Source organism: Benincasa hispida, unplaced genomic scaffold (genome assembly GCF_009727055.1).
Source record: "Benincasa hispida cultivar B227 unplaced genomic scaffold, ASM972705v1 Contig618, whole genome shotgun sequence".
Lineage (NCBI taxonomy): Eukaryota > Viridiplantae > Streptophyta > Magnoliopsida > Cucurbitales > Cucurbitaceae > Benincasa > Benincasa hispida.
In genome coordinates this window covers 215572-234984 of record NW_024064975.1, presented here as the reverse complement: position 1 = coordinate 234984, position 19413 = coordinate 215572, and the positions used below count along the sequence as shown (strand labels likewise).

General features: G+C 34.8%; 2 protein-coding genes across 2 annotated transcripts; both read left to right on the top strand.

Moving 5' to 3' along the window:
- The first annotated feature begins 12736 nt into the window (after positions 1 to 12736).
- On the top strand, positions 12737 to 14483 carry LOC120069822 (seed lectin-like). Its single transcript, XM_039021638.1, has one exon. It carries the CDS (start codon positions 12769 to 12771, stop codon positions 14377 to 14379), a length of 1611 nt encoding a protein of 536 aa, XP_038877566.1. The 5' UTR covers positions 12737 to 12768; the 3' UTR covers positions 14380 to 14483.
- Positions 14484 to 15643: 1160 nt separating this feature from the next.
- LOC120069832 lies at positions 15644 to 19187 on the top strand. Its single transcript, XM_039021651.1, has 3 exons — positions 15644 to 15773; positions 16551 to 17101; positions 18424 to 19187. The coding sequence occupies exons 2-3, from the start codon at positions 16738 to 16740 to the stop codon at positions 18438 to 18440; spliced, it is 381 nt and encodes a 126-aa protein (XP_038877579.1). The 5' UTR covers positions 15644 to 15773; positions 16551 to 16737; the 3' UTR covers positions 18441 to 19187.
- The last annotated feature ends 226 nt before the right edge of the window (positions 19188 to 19413 follow it).

Below are 19413 nucleotides of genomic sequence, written 5' to 3'. Positions count from 1 at the left end.
TAAATTCCTGCTTATGACCATTTTTAGGGTAAGATTTCATTTGGTAAGATTTGAACCTAGCCACCAAAAAGAAAATCCTCTATTCACTCTCTTAAAGAAATTTCTCTGCCTCTTCCTCTTCCTCTTCCAATTGTTGGATACAACTTATCCAATGATTGGAATTCCTAAGAGAATAACAAGGTTATTCTTGTGCTCGTGTTCGAGATCGATTGAGAAGACGTTCATTTGAAAAGCTAGAGGAAATTTAAAGAGTCCCGGGAGTCTACAAAGGTAAGGATGGTTATTCTCTTTTGTTTCTCCTTTGTTAAAGCATGCTTTTATTATGTTTATCCAACATATGCTCTATTTAACATGCTAATTTTGAAGGAATGGTGAAGTTCAAATGCGGAAGTAGGATCATCCTAGTTAGTTTTTCACATAATTGAAGATTATAGAACAATAAATATTAAGCGTTATCAGAAAATTATAGCATGCAATAAAGAAGAGGAAGAGTTTGGATCAACTTGCCCTTGAAGCCAAAACCTTCTTCACAAAAGCCTCCTCTCTGGTCACGATCAATCACGAATGAAAAAGTCGTTAACGAGGACACCACCACAAAAGCAACCTCTGTATTCTCTATAGGGGAAGAGAATTCTCAGGAGTGTGTGGGCTCTGAGTTTTGGGAGAGGGAGAATAGTAATTTGAGAGAAGAAAATTCTCCTAGGAGATTTTTCATATAAAAAATTTTATGAGGGAGTGCTATAAAAAACGATGAAGAAGTGTTAAAACTCCCACACACATTAGAGCGATCACATTGAGAGAAAACTATATGTTATATAAAGTATAACACATAACCTCTATATTATATATATATATATATATATATTTAGAATAGGTAATATTATTATACAACAAGGAGGATCCCACAGCCTGGAATCAAGACAACATCGCAATAAAGCACGAGTAAAGACAAAATTCAACAGAGGACAAAAATAAAACCAAACTCAAAAAAACAACCCACAAGAGTAAGAAAACAAGAAACACAAAGAACCCACAAGTAGGGAACAGCAACAGGACAAAATAACAATAGAAAGAACTTAAGGGGTAAAGAAATGGTCCCTCGACTCCACACACACAGGAGACACCCCTCCTCAGACAACACGTTCCACCTCCTCAACCAATCCCGTGTACTCAACCTGTCCCTCACGACTAACCAAGCATAGTAGAAATGACATAGAATACCACCCCCAGACCACAGAAGGCACACCCATGACACCTTAAGATGACGAGGACGCAAACTCTCCCACGCACTGGCGATAGAAAACTGGCCACTACCGCTCGGAACCCAAACCCAATAATCCTCCCCACTCACCCTAAGCCCCACTGCATGAATTAAACCATATATTTCAAGCAACTCTCACTACACTGTAGGCCACCTCCAACCTCTCTCACCATCCATAAACTCCGACAATCATGCCTTAAGATTACTCTCTGCATCACACATCACCCTAGAGCCATACATCCCCATAATCCCAACCTTTGACAACCAAGTATTCCACCATACAAAACAGGATCTCCCATCACCCATCTTCAAACGAACCAGGTGCTTGGATCTATCTCTACAACGCAAGATAGCCCCCAGGCACCAAGACCTCTCAACTTCACACCGAACTGCCCATAAAGACCGTCCACACAAAACATACGCCTCCATCCATGTCACCCATAATGAGCTAGACTTGACCAGAAGAAGCCAAAGTTGCTTCATAATAGCAGCCTGGTTCCACGAAGCCTCATGTTTAACACCCAACCCCTCTCCTTCGACAAGCACACCTCATCCTAGGCAACCCGAGCATCACCCGCCTTTCCACACAATCCCTTCATAAATAACTCTTTAACAGAAAATCCACCTTATGAGTAACACTCATAGGAAAAACAAAGATATTGTACCAAAACACCTGAAAAGGCTATAAGACAAATCTGACTAGCTGCAACCTCCCAGCAAACGAAAGGGACCGAGCCGTCAAGGTTCTAATACGAGCTGTAATCCTCTGGATCAAAGGAGCACAATCCATTGCCTTCAACTGACCAGCCAATAACAGTAACCTAAGATACCTAACAGGCAGCAAACCAAGGGTAAACCCCATAAAAGCGGCAAGCTTCTCAGCCTCACCAGAATGAACACCTGCAACAAACATGAAACTCTTCCCCACATTCATCATTAAACAAGACAACTCTGCCAACTCCACCAGGTCCCGTCTCACAAACTACAATGAACCCCTCTTAGCTGCACAGAAAATCATTAAATCATCTGCAAAAGCCAAATGAGTCAAGCCTACCCGTTCACACCATTCATGGAACCTAAATGACTCAGAAGGCTTATTTAACAACCGAGTAGTACCTCCATCACCATCACAAACAAAAAGGGTGACAATGGATCCCCCTACCTTAAACCCTTCTTACCCGGGAAAATCCCCTCAAGGGAACCATTGATCATCCCAGAGAAAGTTGGCAAAGTAACAGAAGCCCTCACCCAATTAACAAATTGAATAGGCGTACCAATAACAAGCAGCACACCAAACAGGAAATCCTAATTAACCGAATCATAAGCCTTCTAAAGGTTAACCTTGAACACACATCTCGACTTCCCTTTGTTCAACTGATAACCTCCCACAAGCTTCTGACACAATAAAATGTTATCAAAAATAGATCTTCTAGGATCAAACGCAAACTAGTTACCACTTATGAAAGAAGGTAACCACAATCGTAATCTCTCAGCGAGGACCTTTGAGATACACTTATACACAACATTGCAACATGAAATAGGACGAAAGTCCTCCATACGTTCAACACCAGGCCTCTTTGGAATAGGGTAATAGCAATCATGTTAACACCACCAGGTAGATAACAGGACTAAAAAAAATTCAGCACAGTCTCACAAAAATCATCTCCAACCATACTCCAAGCAAATCTATAGAAATCCACAGAAAACCCATCAGGCCCAGAAGACTTCCCAGATTTCATAGAAAATAAAGCCTTCTGAATCTCATCCTGACCCACTGAACGACCAAGTGCCTCCACACACTCCACCGGCCACTGGAATTGCAGAATACCCTAAATCTGTGCAGTCAGATCCCTATAGTCCACAGACTGTGCCCCCAAATTACCACGAAAGAAATCCACGGCCATACTCACCACCCGATCATGAATAGTTTGCCTGACACCTGTAACATCCACATCCAAAAACAAGCCAATACTACTACGACGAGATCAAACACAGCGATGAAAAAACATCGTATTCTGATCACCCAACTCCAACCATCTTACCCTAGACTTCTACCGAAGAGACGCCTCCTCCAATCTAGCCACTGACTAGAAAACCTCAATAGCCCGGGCAGCCTCTAAACAAACATTCTCAAATGAGGGATCCCTCTTAACAGTGGCCTGAGAATCCTCCATCCTCTGCTTAGCAACTCGCATCTCATCGGACAACATAGAAATACGTCTCTCAAATGACACACTCAAACTTGGTTTAAAAGCCCGTAAGTTTCACACAAAACTCGCCATAGGGGAAACATCTAAAGAGCTTCTTCACACAAACTTAATACTATCCAGAAAACCATATGCCTCTGCCCAATGGCTAAAATAATGAAACGAAGGACTCGGACAACACCTCACCTCACCTGTAGATACCAGAAGAGGACTATGATCAGAAATTTCCCACTGACCAACCCTAACCTCTGAAAAGGGGAAAGCCACCTTCCACGCCTCATTCGCCAAACAATTATCCAATCGACGAAGAATACCACTCCCCTAAACCATACTAGTCCAGGTAAACCAGTTAACAACCACATCCAACTCTACCAGATCAACCTCCAAGAGAGCCTTATCAAACTCCTCCTTTTCACCTAACCTAGGACAGCCACCACTAGCCTTCGAACTATTTCGAATAGCATTAAAATCAACTATGACAACTCCAGGATATTGCTAAGCATAACACAAATCAATCAACTATGACCACAAGTTATGCCTATCACTCACCTGATTAGAGGCATAAACAGCAACAACATACACTCGAGAATTAGATACAATATCCACCAAGGACCCAGAAATAAATTGATCCCCCCTAACATCCAGAATAAATCATAGGCATTCTTACACCACATCACCCAGATCCTTTGAACTCCCCTCGCACATCGGCACTCACACAACTCCAAGCGTCACTAAACCTACCCAAAACCATATCAAAGTTCTCTCGACGCACTTGCGTCTCAAGCAAATAGCAAAAAGTAACAGAAGAAGAAAGAAAATCTGTCACCACCCTACACTTAACAGGGTCATTCAACCTCTAATGTTCCAGGAACACCAGATCATGATACTGACAAGGATTACCACCTACCACCTCCCCCAGGGCTTGCCCGAACCCCCTATACTCCTATCCATAACAAGTAATGGAAGAGGGTTGGGAAGCACTACATCCAATGCCAACAAGTCCCCTCCTTCACTCCTCATAATATCTAACGGATTCTGCTTGTCCACATGCTTTATAAACCCCGTGCTCCCAGGGGAACCACTGACAACTCTACTCCCCGGGGGCAAAGAACCGGGAGACCCAATTCCAACTTTACCATTTACCACTCCCCTATCACGCTGACGGTGACTAACTAAAGTAAACTCGTCTCCACTCCCTTCATCATTATTCCCACCCGCTAAACCACCTCTTTTACCACCAACACCTTCACCCATCCCTTCACTCCCAAGGCCACCCTTAACCCCCAAACACCCCTTATTGAACGACACAATACTTAAATCTTGAACTGGAGGCATCAACGAATCCCCATCCACCTTTACACACACTCTGGCATACTATAACCTATGCCTCTCTCTCGTAGCAACACCAAGAGAAACAGGCCTCCCTATAGCACTAGCCAACACTGCTAAACCCTATTCGTCCATAAATCCAGGGGACACGCTTCATTTTAATCCAGATTGGAACAGAATCAAAGACAAAAGTTTCGGGAACAATACCTAGAGACCACTGATGCCATAAGATGGGCTTGCCGCCCAAATGCCACGGACCATTTTCTAACACTCGGTCCAGGGATTCTGTTTTGAGGAATTTAAAGATCATCAGACCATTTGCTAGCAAAGTAATCGAAGGCATCTCTACTCGTCCATAAATTCTCTAGATAAGGTGGCAGATCACAGTATATGGAAACTTTGCATCCACAAACTGACCTACCAAAGATTTCTCATATAAAGTAACATCTGCATCAAGAACCTCCTCACAAGGTTCAACAATAACCCCATCGTTCATAATCAAAATGGGGGAGGGGGAGGGGGGTAAACTCAAGATCACTCTTCAAATTCGGCCCAAACAAGACCGCTCACGATTGCTTTCCATTCGAACCCAATTTACCCACTCCTGAGCCTCCAAACTAACCGAACTGGCCACCCAATGTACAACCCTATCCTCATCACCTATCAAACCGTCATTATATCCACCCAATCGGTCTAGAATAGCCCATGATCCCTCCAGCCCATCCTTACTTCCCACCCCACGAGATTCCACCGCCAACCCAACCTTATTTTCTTCGCTCAGCCCAACCCCTCTCGATCTATCCATCTTACCCACCACACTTCTTAGCCCAAACTCAAGCCTGATCTCTCCCTTCTCCAGCCCAACTGTATTCCACAAGATCCTCCCACATGGTCCAGACGTCACACCTTTCTCCACCTTCAACTAGGCCTTCCTAAGCCCAATAAACCTAGGCAGACCCACACCCTTCTTCAACACATCTAGCCCAACCCCTTCAGAAGACCCCCCCGGTTCTCACCCTCCCAGTTTGACTCTGGTTCCAAGCTAGATCCCCGACTCGTCTTCAACCTATCCTCCGCTGCCTCACCTTCCTTCATCTATACCTCATTTGAGCCACCCACTCAACTCCAACAAAAAACTTCTCACCAAACCCCTCAACCTCCTCAACTCGGGTTGACCCGACTCCCTTCAACTCTAAGCTTGAAGTATTTCCTTCTGGCACCTTAACCTCAGGCTTCAAAACTTGATAAGGCTGATGCACCACCTTTGATCCAAATTTCTCCTTCAGCCTCAACGGAGAACGTTTTACGCACCATAAAATCAGCTAACAACAACCTAACACAATTCCCAGATCTAGCCAAATCACAAAATTGACTCCCAAGGCCCGACGAAACCCAACCACAGATATTACCGAAGCCAGAGCCAGACACTTCCAGATCCAACCAAAACGAAATAGATTTCAACTCATCAATCACACATCATCACCATATAGTAATCGCTTGGGAGAGAATAACCACGACTTCAACTCAAGGCCCCAAAACGGAGCCAGCACTCAAATCCTGTGAATCGCCTGAGAATCGCCCAAGGGACAGAGACAAACTTTCAATAATGCATGACATTTAATATAAATCACATTTATACTAAATTTAATTATATGAATCTCATCCATATAATTAATATTTGAATCATATTGAAATATTTAATTCCTCTTAAATAAACCTTATATTATAATGTATAAAATAAATGATATTAATTATATCATATACAATTAAGTTAAGTTAATTATATCACATATAATTAATTCCCTGGATTAGTTTTATCAAAGGATTGCCTTCATATGTAGGAGTTCATAAGTCACTTAGGATTTATGTCATGTCATTTATTGTCATTCTGGTGAAATGTAAATCTCTACTATTAATGGTGTTATATAAAGAGGCTATTCATTTCATGGTCCAGTCTTATACAACCCTTTTGTGTAGAACACTCTCGCTCGCATGTATGTACATGAATGATTAGGATCAGATCATTTGTAGCACTTTACAACAATTGTAACATCTACAAAGCGGGTCATATTCATAGTGTCACAAGGATAAGGTATCCAACCTTATCCATCTACTACAGGCCATTTAAGTTATCACTTAAACATGATCCACCTGTATATCTCTACATATATGTTTAGGCTACAGAAGATAACCTTGAACGTTAGTTTATTGGTTTTGTGGGTTAATACTACTAAATGTGGAATAAAATATCGCATATTTTATTAAATAAATAAATCATTTATACATTACAATTAAAAACTACAGGACCCACGAGATTTAGGGCATCAACTCCAACAATTTTTGTTTTTCACAAAATGTAAAAACCAAATACAAGATGATCCTAATGCTTCCTCTCGAGATTTGATCCCCAACAATAACAACTATCAGTAATATTCACACTGATAGCAAATATTCAGTCAGCAGCACTGATTGCAGTTATCAACAATAGAAATTATTAGCACGTTTCTCAAATTTAAAGCTATTACTGATAGCAACTATCAATGATTGCAATTGATAGCACACTTCTCAAATTGAAGGCTATCACTGATAGTTGCTATCAATTAAGCTTTCATTTTTTAACTATTTGGTTTTTATATATTTTTATTTTGATAATTATATTTATTTTCTTACAATGTTTTACCATTTTTTTTTAATCTTTCTTAACTAAACTATTAAACTTTGTTAGATTTGATAAATTTTTTTTTTTTAAACTAAGGCTTTGTTTAACAAAATAATATTATCCTTGTACCACTAAGCTAAATGTTTTTTTTTTTTTTTTAATTTCAAAAGTTGCGGTTTTATTTGATAATCAGTTAACTTTTTATTTTTTATCTTTAATTTAAAACAATTATTCTTGTTTCCAATAAGCTTTTCTTCTTTAAAGCACATTTGAGTTCTTTAAAAAACTTTGAGAGAAAAATAAACCTTTTATTATAAATATTATGATAATAGATGCTAATTAGATGCTCATGCTTATTATCCATTAACCATGTGTCATGCCCCCCATTTTCCAAAGTATTGTTCATGTGTCTCAACTTTACACCTTTTACTTCCCAAAATGACTATAAATAGTGACATTTAGTGGATTTTGGAAGACATGCACATTATTGGCAAAATCCATGAAAATTTCAAAAAGTGGAGATTTTAGAGAAATTGCTTATTTCATATTTTGTTAATTTATTTAATTTTATTTATTTATATATTATGTTTAATTTATTTTCTTATTATATTGTATTCTATTTATTTTAATATTATATTTTATCGGTATCCGTGTTCCTGTTGTGCTCCTCAAGTTCACAACATGTTATCAGGAGCTCCTATCGTTTTCCTCACTAAAGGTAGGCCTTAAAGGTATGTCGATATTTTCCTTTTCATTATAATTAATAAATTAAATGTTCTTTTACATATTTAATATATATTAAATNATATAAATATAATATTTTTAATAGTGTTATTACGAAAATGTTATAAAAATAGAATTTGTAGCATTTGTTATTAATGGTAATAATTATTTATTATTAGTGCTTGATGCCAAAATACACTTTGGTACCATAAAATGTGATCATCAAAAACAAATTTTCTTCCTATAACTCATTGTAAATAGATGCACTTGAGGTTCCAAAATTTTAAATCAATATTTTAGAAAAGACATTTTTCTACATTTTGTATATACTCTTGCAGTAGTAATATCGAGAGAAATATTTTAAACAGTTTTATGAACTGATTTCATGTCTTCTTGTGGCCGAACAAAATAATGAGTTATTGATGAAAAATCATGAATCTTAACCAATTGGAATAACACCACTCCCTAAAGTGAATGCTATAAATGTTAATAATCGTGGTCGAGATCGTGAAGTGGTAGAGGAAGAAATAATTATTGTTTTCGTGGTGATCGTTCTAATCATTCAAATTGCAAAAGAACCACACAAAATGATGATCGCAAAGGAAAAGCTCTACAACATAAAGTGTTGAAAATAAATGTTTCTAATGCAAAATGACTAGGCATTGGTCACGTACATATTGTACGTCAAAACACTTAGTTGATGTCTATCAAGCCTCCCTAAAGGAAAAAGAAAAAAAAATGTGGAAACAAATTTTGCATACTAGGATAATGACATATTTAACCCATCCCATATGAAAAATTTGGACGTAGCGGACTTTTTTGAATCTCCTAAATAGAAAATCGGCATAATTGATGAAACATCAAGTGTTTCCTTTTTCTTTGAAAATATTTAGATTTAATATTTTTTTTATTTATCTCCATGTTTTTTTTCTTCGCTTAGTAGATGTTAACCTTTGTATATTCCAAATGTAGTTTTAATTATTGTAATTATTTTCTTTTAATGAAGAAACCTGGATCATTTTCATATATTGGGTAACTAAAAAATAAGTAAAGAAGATCTATATCTAGCAGACAATGCAACTACACATACAATACTTACAAGTAGAAAATATTTTCTAAACTAACAATGCTGGAAGCAAAAGTCAATATGATATCAGGTTCTGCAAATCTGATTGAAGGGTTTGGAAAAGAAATTCTTATTTGACCTAGACGAACAAAATTTACAATTGACAATGCATTGTTCTCTAGTCAATCAAAGAGAAATCTACTTAGTTTCAAGATATATGTTGCAATGGTTATCATATTTGAGACTGATAGAAAGAATAATGTGGAATATTTTTATATCATATGTACTGTCTCATATGAAAAATGTATATTGAAAGAGTTCCTTGTTTTATCTTCTGGATTATATTATACTCATATAAGAGTAATTGAAACATATACAATAATGAACCTGAAGTTCATGAGTCCAGACATATTTACAATTTGGCATTATAGATTAGGTCATATACGGTCTATAATGATGAGAAGAATTATTGAGAATTCAAATGAACACTCATTGAAGAGCCAGAAGATTCTTCAATCTAATGAATTATCATGTGATGCTTGCTCTCAAGGAAAATTGTTAGACCATCACCAACTAAAGTGGAGATTGAATCACCTACATTTTTATAACAAATTCATGGTAACATATGTGGACCTATTAACCTACCAAGTGGACCATTTAGATATTTTATGCTATTAATAAATGCATCCAGCAAATGGTCACACGTATGCTTATTATCAAATAGAAATCTTGGATTTTCAAGATTACTTGCTCAAATAATTAAGTAAAGAACACAATTTCCTGATTATACAATTAAGACCATTCGTCTTGATAATGCTAGTGAATTTACATTCCAAGCTTTTGATAATTATTGATGTCAATTGGGATAAGTGTTGAACATCTTGTAGCTCATGTTCATACACAAAATAGTTTATGAGAAAATAATACGATCATAAGATATAATGCAAGATTAGTTCCACAAGGTTTATCACAAAAATCTGGTATTGATTATTAGAAGACGTATTCTCCGGTGGTAGATGCAATTATTTTAAGATATTTAATTAGTCTAACTGTATATGAAAATTTGGGCATGCATTTTATGGATGTAGTCATAGCATATTTATATGGATCTCTTGATAATGATATTTATATGAAAATCCCAAAAAGATTTAAGGTACCTAATCAAATTCCTCGGAATTGTATTTAGTAAAGTTACAGAGATCATTATATGGATTGAAACAATCAGGAGGAATGTGGTACAATCGTCTGAGTGGGTATTTGTTGAAAAAAGAATATCAAAACAATCCAATGTGTCCATGTGTTTTTATTAAAAAAAAAAAAAAAAAAAATCATAGTCAAGATTTGCTATTATAATTGTATATATTGTTGACTTAAATATAATTAGGATTCCTGAAGAGCTTCCAAAAGCAATAGACTATCTTAAGAAAGAATTTGAGATAAAAGATCTTGGAAAAACAAAATTTTGCCTTGGCTTACAAATTGAGCATTTAGCAGATGAGATGTTTGTTCATCAGTCAATTCATGCAGGAAAAATTTTGAAAAGGTTTTATATGAATAAAGCACATCCATTGAACATTCCAATGGAAGTTCGTTTACTAAATGTGAAGAAAGATATATTTCAACCTCGAAACGATAATGAAGAACTTCTTGGTCCTAAAGTAGCATATCTTAGTGCAATTTGTGTATTTATGTATCTTGCTAATAATACAAGACCAAATATTATTTTTCAGTAAATTTATTAGCAAGATATAATTCTTCTCCAATAAAAAGACATTGGAATGAAATTAAGCATATATTCCGTTATCTTCGAGGAACGATTGATATGAGTTTGTTTTTTTCAAATAAATCAAATGTTGATCTAGTTGGTTATGTAGATTATGGATATTTATTTGATCCACACAAAGCTAGATCCTAAATAGGTTATCTATTCACATGTGGAGGAATTGCTATACAGTGGCGGTCAATGAAACATACTATAACCGCTACTTCCTCAAATCATGCTGAAATTCTTGCAATTCACGAGGCTAGTCGAGAATGTGTATGGCTAAGATCAATGACTCAGCACATTCGTGAAACATGTGATTTGTTTTCTGATAAAAATCTTCCAACAATATTATACGAAGACAACACAACATTCATATCTCAAATCAAAGGAGGATATATAAAAGGAGATTGAACAAAGCATATTTCACCAAAACTTTTCTACACTCATGAGCTTGAAGAAAATGACGATATCACTGTATAACAAATCTGTTCGAAAGATCACCTTACAGACTTATTTACAAAGGCATGACCTACCACAATCTTTAAAAAACTAGTGCAAAACATTGAAATACGACGGCTCAGAGATCTCAAGTGATGTTTCCAAGAAGGGGAGTAAATATACTTTTTAGGAGTATAAATTATATAAAATATGTATTATTTTCCCTTCACTAGGATTATTTTCATTGAGTTTTTTTCCTAGTACGATTTTAACAAGGCATATTTCATATATTAATGGGCATCTAAGGGAGAATATTATAAAATATTATGATAATAGATATCATTAAATGCTCATGCTTAGTGTCCGTTGATCATGTGCCATGCTCCCATTTCCTAAAGTATTGTTCATGTGTCTTAATATTATACATTATTAGTATTCATGTAATCCATCTCTTACTTGCCAAATTGCCTATAAATAGTGGCATTTGGTAGATTTTAGAAGACACACACATTAGCAAAATCTATGAAAATTGGAGAACCGGAGATTTTAGAGAAATTTCTTATTTCATGTTTTTTTAAAATTTAATTTAATTAAATTTATTTATATATTATATTATTATATTATATTTAATTTATTTTCATATTTATTTATTATATGTTATATTTTATTTTATTTTTTTAATATTATTTTTATTAGTATCCATGTTCCTGTTGTGCTCCTCAAGTTTACAACTCTTTTAAACATTGTTGCTTTATTATTTTGTTAAAAATTTGGCTCATTATTTCTAAAACACAAGTTCCTAAGAAGTAAGTAATAAGACAAGAAAATTATATATAAAAAATGTATTATAATTTTAAGGATAAATATCAATTTATCCCCTGAACTTTGGTGTTTGTACCATTTTAAACCTCAAACTTATAATAATATCAATTAAACCTTGAACTTTGGAGATTGTATCAATTTTACACCTCAAACTAATAATGTATCAATTTAAACCTGAACTTTCATAATTTTATCAATTTAAACCTCCATTTAAAAGGTTTAATTTGATATTATTATAAAATTATATATATATATATATATATATATTTTTTTTTTTTTTCTAATAACTTTATAATAAGGTTTTTTTGGTAAATAAAAATTAAAAAAAATTATGAAACCCGAAAATAAAAAAAATGGTTTGAGACATTTTAAAAAATATATCTAAAGTGGAGTCCATTTCTCATAATTTCTCTTTCCAAACATGGTTCACTCACTCATGAAACTTGTATAAAAACCATGGTCGATGCCTTCTTCCACAAGAATTAATTGATACACAAAATGAGATCTTTAGTGCTTTACATTGTTGTTTTTCTTTCTCTTGCAACTTGCACCATTGAAGGCAACCAACTCTCTTTGTCATCATTGGATTCATATGCCAATGATTACAAACACTTCATTCAAGCAATAAGAGATTCTCTCACTCAAAATACCTATCAGTTGTATGGTATACCTGTCTTGAAAAAGGTAGTTCCTCCTTTTGAACGTTTCACCACCTTTACCCTCACCAATGAAATTGATGAAACTATCACTCTTGCAATAGACAAGGTAAATCTCGGAGTTGTAGGATATCTTTCAAACAACATTTCCTATATGTTTCTTAATGCTCCAAGAGAAGCTTTTCGAGTCGTCTTCCCGTCGACTTGTCGAGTCATTCTTGATTTCGATAGCGATTATAAATCCATTGAAATTGCAGCTAGTACTACAAGACAAGAAATTGTTCTTGGATTTGATCCTATGGATGTAGCCATCTCCACCTTATTTCACTATCAAGAAAATTCCATCCCTAAAGCATTTCTTGTCATCCTTCAAATGGTAATAGAAGGATTAAAATTCAAGTTCATTGAGCAAAGTGTTTTCATGAGCTTAAAATATCGTTACAACTTCAAACCTAGTCTTGCAATTGTTAGCTTACAAGACAATTGGGTAAGACTTTCTTCACAAATCCAAGCATCTTCATCACTACAAGGATTATTTGGAGAAGTTATTGAGCTTTATGATTCGAATGATAAAATCATTCGAGTGGATGCCATTGATTATCCAATCATACTCACTAACATTGCCATGCAACTTTATCATTGCAATGTTAGTACAAATATCATAAAGATGACGGTCCAAAATGATTCATGCTATATACAATCACACTCTACACGTATTAGTGGGAGAGCAGGACTTTGTGCTGATGTAAAAAACGGATTTTCTAATGATGGAAATCCTATCATTCTGTACCCATGTGGACAACAAGCGAACCAAAACTGGACATTTCAAAGAGATGGGACAATTCAATCATTAGGAAAGTGCTTAACTTTTAATGACACAAACTTTGTTGTTATTTATAATTGTAGTAAAGTTGCACCAAGCACTATCAAATGGAAAGTTTCAATTGATGGGACAATCAGCCATCCTAGTTCTGGGCTTGTCTTAACAGCAAATTCACCAGCAGCAAACACCAAATTGAAAATGGAAGCCAATACACAAACTTTTAGCCAATGTTGGAGGGTTGGAAATTACATTGAACCAATTGTAGGTTCAATTATAGGGTTTTATGGGGTTTGTTTAGAGGCAACAAATGACAACACAAACTTGAAGTTGGCAGATTGTGTGAAGAACAAGAGACAGCAATATTGGGCTCTTTATGGTGATGGAACTATAAGAGTAAATAGTAGTCGCAATTTGTGTGTGTCTTCTTCTTCCTCAGATTGCATACCAGGTCGGGTCGTTACTGTTCTTAAGTGCAATGGAGGATCAAACCAACGTTGGTATTTCAATGTTAATGGCTCAATCATGAACCCTAAATGTGGGATGGGGATGGATGTTGATACACGTTGGAATGATATTATTTTGTATCCTAAAACGGGTGAAGCTACTCAACAATGGTACTTATTCTACTAAGTTTTTGGTTGTCATATCCACACATGATATGTTGAGTATATGTATTGTATGATCTAATAAATAATAAGTGTGGATTACTCTTAAGGGGTATTTGTCATTTGTTATATATTTTATGGTATAGTAAATTTGAAAGTTCAAGGTTAAGGCAAAATCAAGCATAGTTGTATGATACTATTAGAAAAATTAGCACTTAGTGTGTTGTCACAAGAACCATGCCTTCAGAACTGAACTGATAGTAAATTTAATTATATATCATCTAATACTTTCCCTTATTTGTTGGTTTAAATTAAAATATGTAGAAGAACTAAACAAGTAGAAATCAATATTAATTAAGGAGAAAACAAAATTAGAAACATCTGAACATAGGACCTCTTGAACCAACCTGTTCTGATACTATCTTAAATCGACAGTTGACATAAAAGCTTAAATTGATAGATGAAGGTAAATTTAATTATATATCATCTAACAAAAATTGCTACTTCGAAACCCTAAACCTTCCAGCAAAACAATGGAAGATGAAGAAGAGAAGAGAATGCAATCAACAACACACAAAGCTATATGAAGATTGCCAAGGATTTCATTTTTAGAAATGCAGAGAGAAACAATATAGCTGGATAATTGTTCTACCTCACTCTCCCTCTCACACAATACATTCAATTATGTTCTTCCTATAATTCTTGAGTTATTCTTTCTTATACACATAACAAAAAGAGTCTTAGATAGAAGTTTGTTGTAGCTTAGGTATGTTATAGAAATTATCTAACTAAATTGTTTTCCTTCTTAACAACTTCAGACAGCTCAATCTCGGGCAAGTGAATTTACTTCAGCAGATTTTAATAGATACCAATTACTGTAACATAGAACTATGGTTTGGTCCTTGCCATGTGTTGTTTTATTGATAGTTTAATTCCAAGTTTGCTTAATCCCTTATGACATCAGCTGAAAAAAGTTTCTCGCTCTCACGTGACATCTGACAAAATTTTGTTAGCGTCACATGCTTCAAGTTATTTTTGGGCCGTTTGAATTGATTCGAGGAAAAAGTGTTTTTCAAAAAACTAATTTTTATACACTTTTGACAAAAATGATTGAAAATGCACGGTTGCAAAACACTTCAATGTTTTTTTACAATAACTTATCTTTTAAATTAAACACTTACAAATCCATTCTAATAACTCATAAGATTGGATTATTCCTCTATGTGTTGAAACAAAAGCTGAAGGGCGAGGAGAGAAAAATACCAGAAAGGGGGTGTGCTCTGTATTGGCCAAGAGTTTTGATATTCTTTATCATTCTCTCAGGGATTGAAATGACTGGAGAGAGCTCGGAGAGTGAATTTGAGAGAGACAAGAGCTTCATTGCTGAGGATGGAGCTGATTAGTATTTGAATCTTCAAGGTGGTAAACACTCATTCATTCCGTTTAGCTCTTCTTATTTATGGTGTAAATGGCTGCAGAATAAACTCAATAACATTGTATTGACTACAGTAGACGCAGATTATTTATGGTCAAACCATCATAATTGCTGGGTTTTCTTCTTCTATTCTTACTATTCTAATTTATTCGAGTAAGTTTTGTATATTTATGTGGAAATTGTCACTTCTCATTGGTTATTCTTGATCGATCAAATGAGTATGAGTGATGAAATTTAGAATAGATGTAGTCTAAGTGTAAGTATACACTATCGATGAAGTAATAATCCTTGGAGTATTCCAAGTTGTGGTTTAGATAGTGAGTCGGTAGAGGTTTTGCTTGAAAGTAGTAAATAAATATAGACGAACTATTGGGATTTTGCTCTAAAGCCTCGTAGTTAATTAATTATTTAATATAATATTTAGTTTAATTATTAAATATATGCAACAATAAATTATCTATTACAGTAAAAAAAAACAAGGTTTTGAAACTTGAACAGTCACTACAAGAATTTTGGGCTTTAATGTCGGTTGAAAAAAGTGAAATCGGATGTATAATGTTGGCTGTAAAAAAAACAGATCTTTAATGTCAGTTTAAACCGACATTGAAGATGGTTACAATGTCGGTTTAAAACCGACATTAAAGGCCTCTCATTTATTTTTTTTTTAACTTTATTAAAAATCCATTTCAAATGAAATCTTCTCTCCTTTCACTTCTCTCTTACCAAACCTTCTCTTACCAAACCCTATCTTCTCTCCTTAGCTTGGTCGTGCACATCACTTCCCTAGGTTGTCGTCACTAGTGTTGTTTGGATCTCCATCGTCGTCGGCTTCTTCCGGTGGTGGGTCATCGTCGTGGATGTTCTCCGATTGTTTTTCAGTTGGTTTTCGTCGGCGCCTGGGTGTTCTTCGCCGATGCGTGGGTGTTCTCCGTTATTTTTCGCCGGCGCATGGGTGTTCTTTGTGTGGGTGTTCTCTATTGTTCTTCGCATGTTCTTCTGGTAGTTGTTCGTCGTGGTTGGGCGTTGTTCTTCCGGTTGTTCGTCGTGGTTGAGCGTTGTTCTCCAGGTGTTCGTTGGTTGGTTTTTCGATGGTTGTTCGTCGTGGTTGTTCTTCCGGTGGGTCAGCTCGCCATTCATCCAGCTGGTTCTGGTCATAGAGGTGGGTCACTGACATCATGGTCAACTCTCCGTTTGTCAGATCTGCCGTCTCAACTCTGTTTGCAAGGTCTGATGCCCACCGGCGTTCAAATCTTCGAGCTCCAGTTTAGATCTCTTCAAGTTTGTGGGTTGTTTAAGTTGTTTGCTCGGAAAGGTAAAATTTTATTTTCATATGAATTTTCAATTTAGTAATTTAAAGCTATCTCATGCATTTTATTTTTATTTTAATGATTAAGCTTATTGAAATTGTAAAATGTTGGAATTAAATAAGTTGAAGTATATATACTTGGTTGGTAATCTTGCTTGGTGTGGTTCAAGTGCATATCAAAATCATTTTCTTTCAATTATATGTAAACTAACTTGGTCTTACTTGGTTGATAAAGCTTGATTGGTGTGGTTCAAGTGTTATTTCGTTAATTTTATGTTTTGTTTTAATGATTAAGCTTCTTGAAATTTGTTAATGTTGGAATGAAATTAGTTCAAAAATATATACCCAGTTGATAATCCTGCTTAGTGTGGTTCAAGTATATATTAAAATAATTTTCTTTCAATTATATATAAACTAATTTGGTCTTATTTGGTTGATTAAGTTTGATTGATGTAGTTCAAGTGTTATTTCTTTAATTTGATGTTTTGTTCCAATGATTAAGCTTCTTGAAATTTGTTAATGTTGGAATGAAATTAGTTGAAAAATATGTACTTGGTTGATAGTCTTGCTTGGTGTAGTTCAAGTATAAATCAAAATCCTTTTCTTTCAATTATATATAAACTAATTTGGTCTTACTTGGATGATTAAGTTTGATTGGTATGGTCCAAGTGTTATTTCATTAATTTTATGTTTTGTTCTAATGATTAAGCTTCTTGAAATTTTGAAATGTTGGAATTAAATTAGTTGAAGAATATATACCTTGGTTGGTAGTCTTACTTGGTATGGTTCAAGTGTATATCAAAATCCTTTTCTTTCAATTATATATAAACTAACTTGGTCTTACTTGGTTGATTAAGCTTGATTGGTGTGGTTCAAGTGTTATTTCATTAATTTTATCTTTGTTCCAATGATTAAGCTTCTTGAAATTTGTTAATGTTTGAATGAAATTAGTTCCAAAACATGTACTTGGTTGATGGTCTTGCTTGGTGTGGTTCAAGTGTATATCATAACCAATTTGTTAATGTTTTTAGGTCTTATTGTTGATTATGGTTAAACTTACAAGCTTACAGTTACGTAATTTTCTCTTGTTATTGTTTGTCTTTTTTGTAGATTAAGTTGCATATTTTACAATCATGGATAAGTCATGGATGAAAATGAATAGAATGTCAGTTGAGTATGGTTTAGGGGTTGAGATGTTTATCAAAAATGGTCTAAATTATTCAAATATACCGAATGTCAGGAGTTGTCCATGTTTGAAGTGTGTGAATGCAAATACTCTAAATGTAAACACAATAAGAGATCACTTATTTTTTAATTGGTTATGGTAGGACCATTCAACAATTAAGAGCTTCGGCCACTCCTCCAAATATACACACCAATGGTACCATCAAACTCTTGAATGGACATGCCATGCATAACATGAACGATGTAGACATGATCCGTATCAATTTGAATGAGCATATATTTGGAAGAGACAAATTTGTTTATTTAGCCGCGATGATCTGATCCAATATTGCAATATGGTTGAAATAGGTTACATGTGTGTTTTGACATACATTGCGTAAGTATTACTCATCTAGATTCACTCGTGTATATTTTGTTCCATGTTTAAATAATAACTTTTACTTTGTTTAGATATCTTTGGGATGAATGTGGTCGTGATATTACGAAGAATTTTTTTATAATTGATCAAGAAAGAATATCGCCACATGTGAAGTCTAAAGATATTCAAACTAGAAATTTAGCCAACCAACTAGAATTAGCTAATTTGGACCAATTAGTTCTTATTCCATATAACACAGGGTAAGTAAATACAAGTTCTTTAGTTATTTTTAATTTGCATTATATGTGTGCTAATATTTTAAAATTGTTGCTTATTATAGTTATCATTGGATATTGATTGTAATCAATCTACAAGAAAATTGTGTTTATGTTTTGGACTCTATTCGAAGTAAAGTTCAAGAGCATTTTCATGGAGTTATAAATATGTAAGTGTAATTGAACTTTCTTAACTCTTAATTGAAGTATTTATGTTTAACTAACGTTTTAAAACTATTTAGTGGATTGAAAACATTGCAAGCCAAGCACGATCTCCAACACAATCGGTCTTCTCCAAAATGGAAAACTATAAAGGTAAATTTGCATTAATTTTTTAACAATTCATATTCATTCAAACATAAGAATAATTGTTTTCAACTTCTTTATATGCAGTGCCCCCGTCAATTAGATTCTGTAGGATGCATGTATTATGTGCAAAAATATATACACGAAATAGTGCATAATCCTACTACTCCCATTACTAGCCTCGTACATAAATT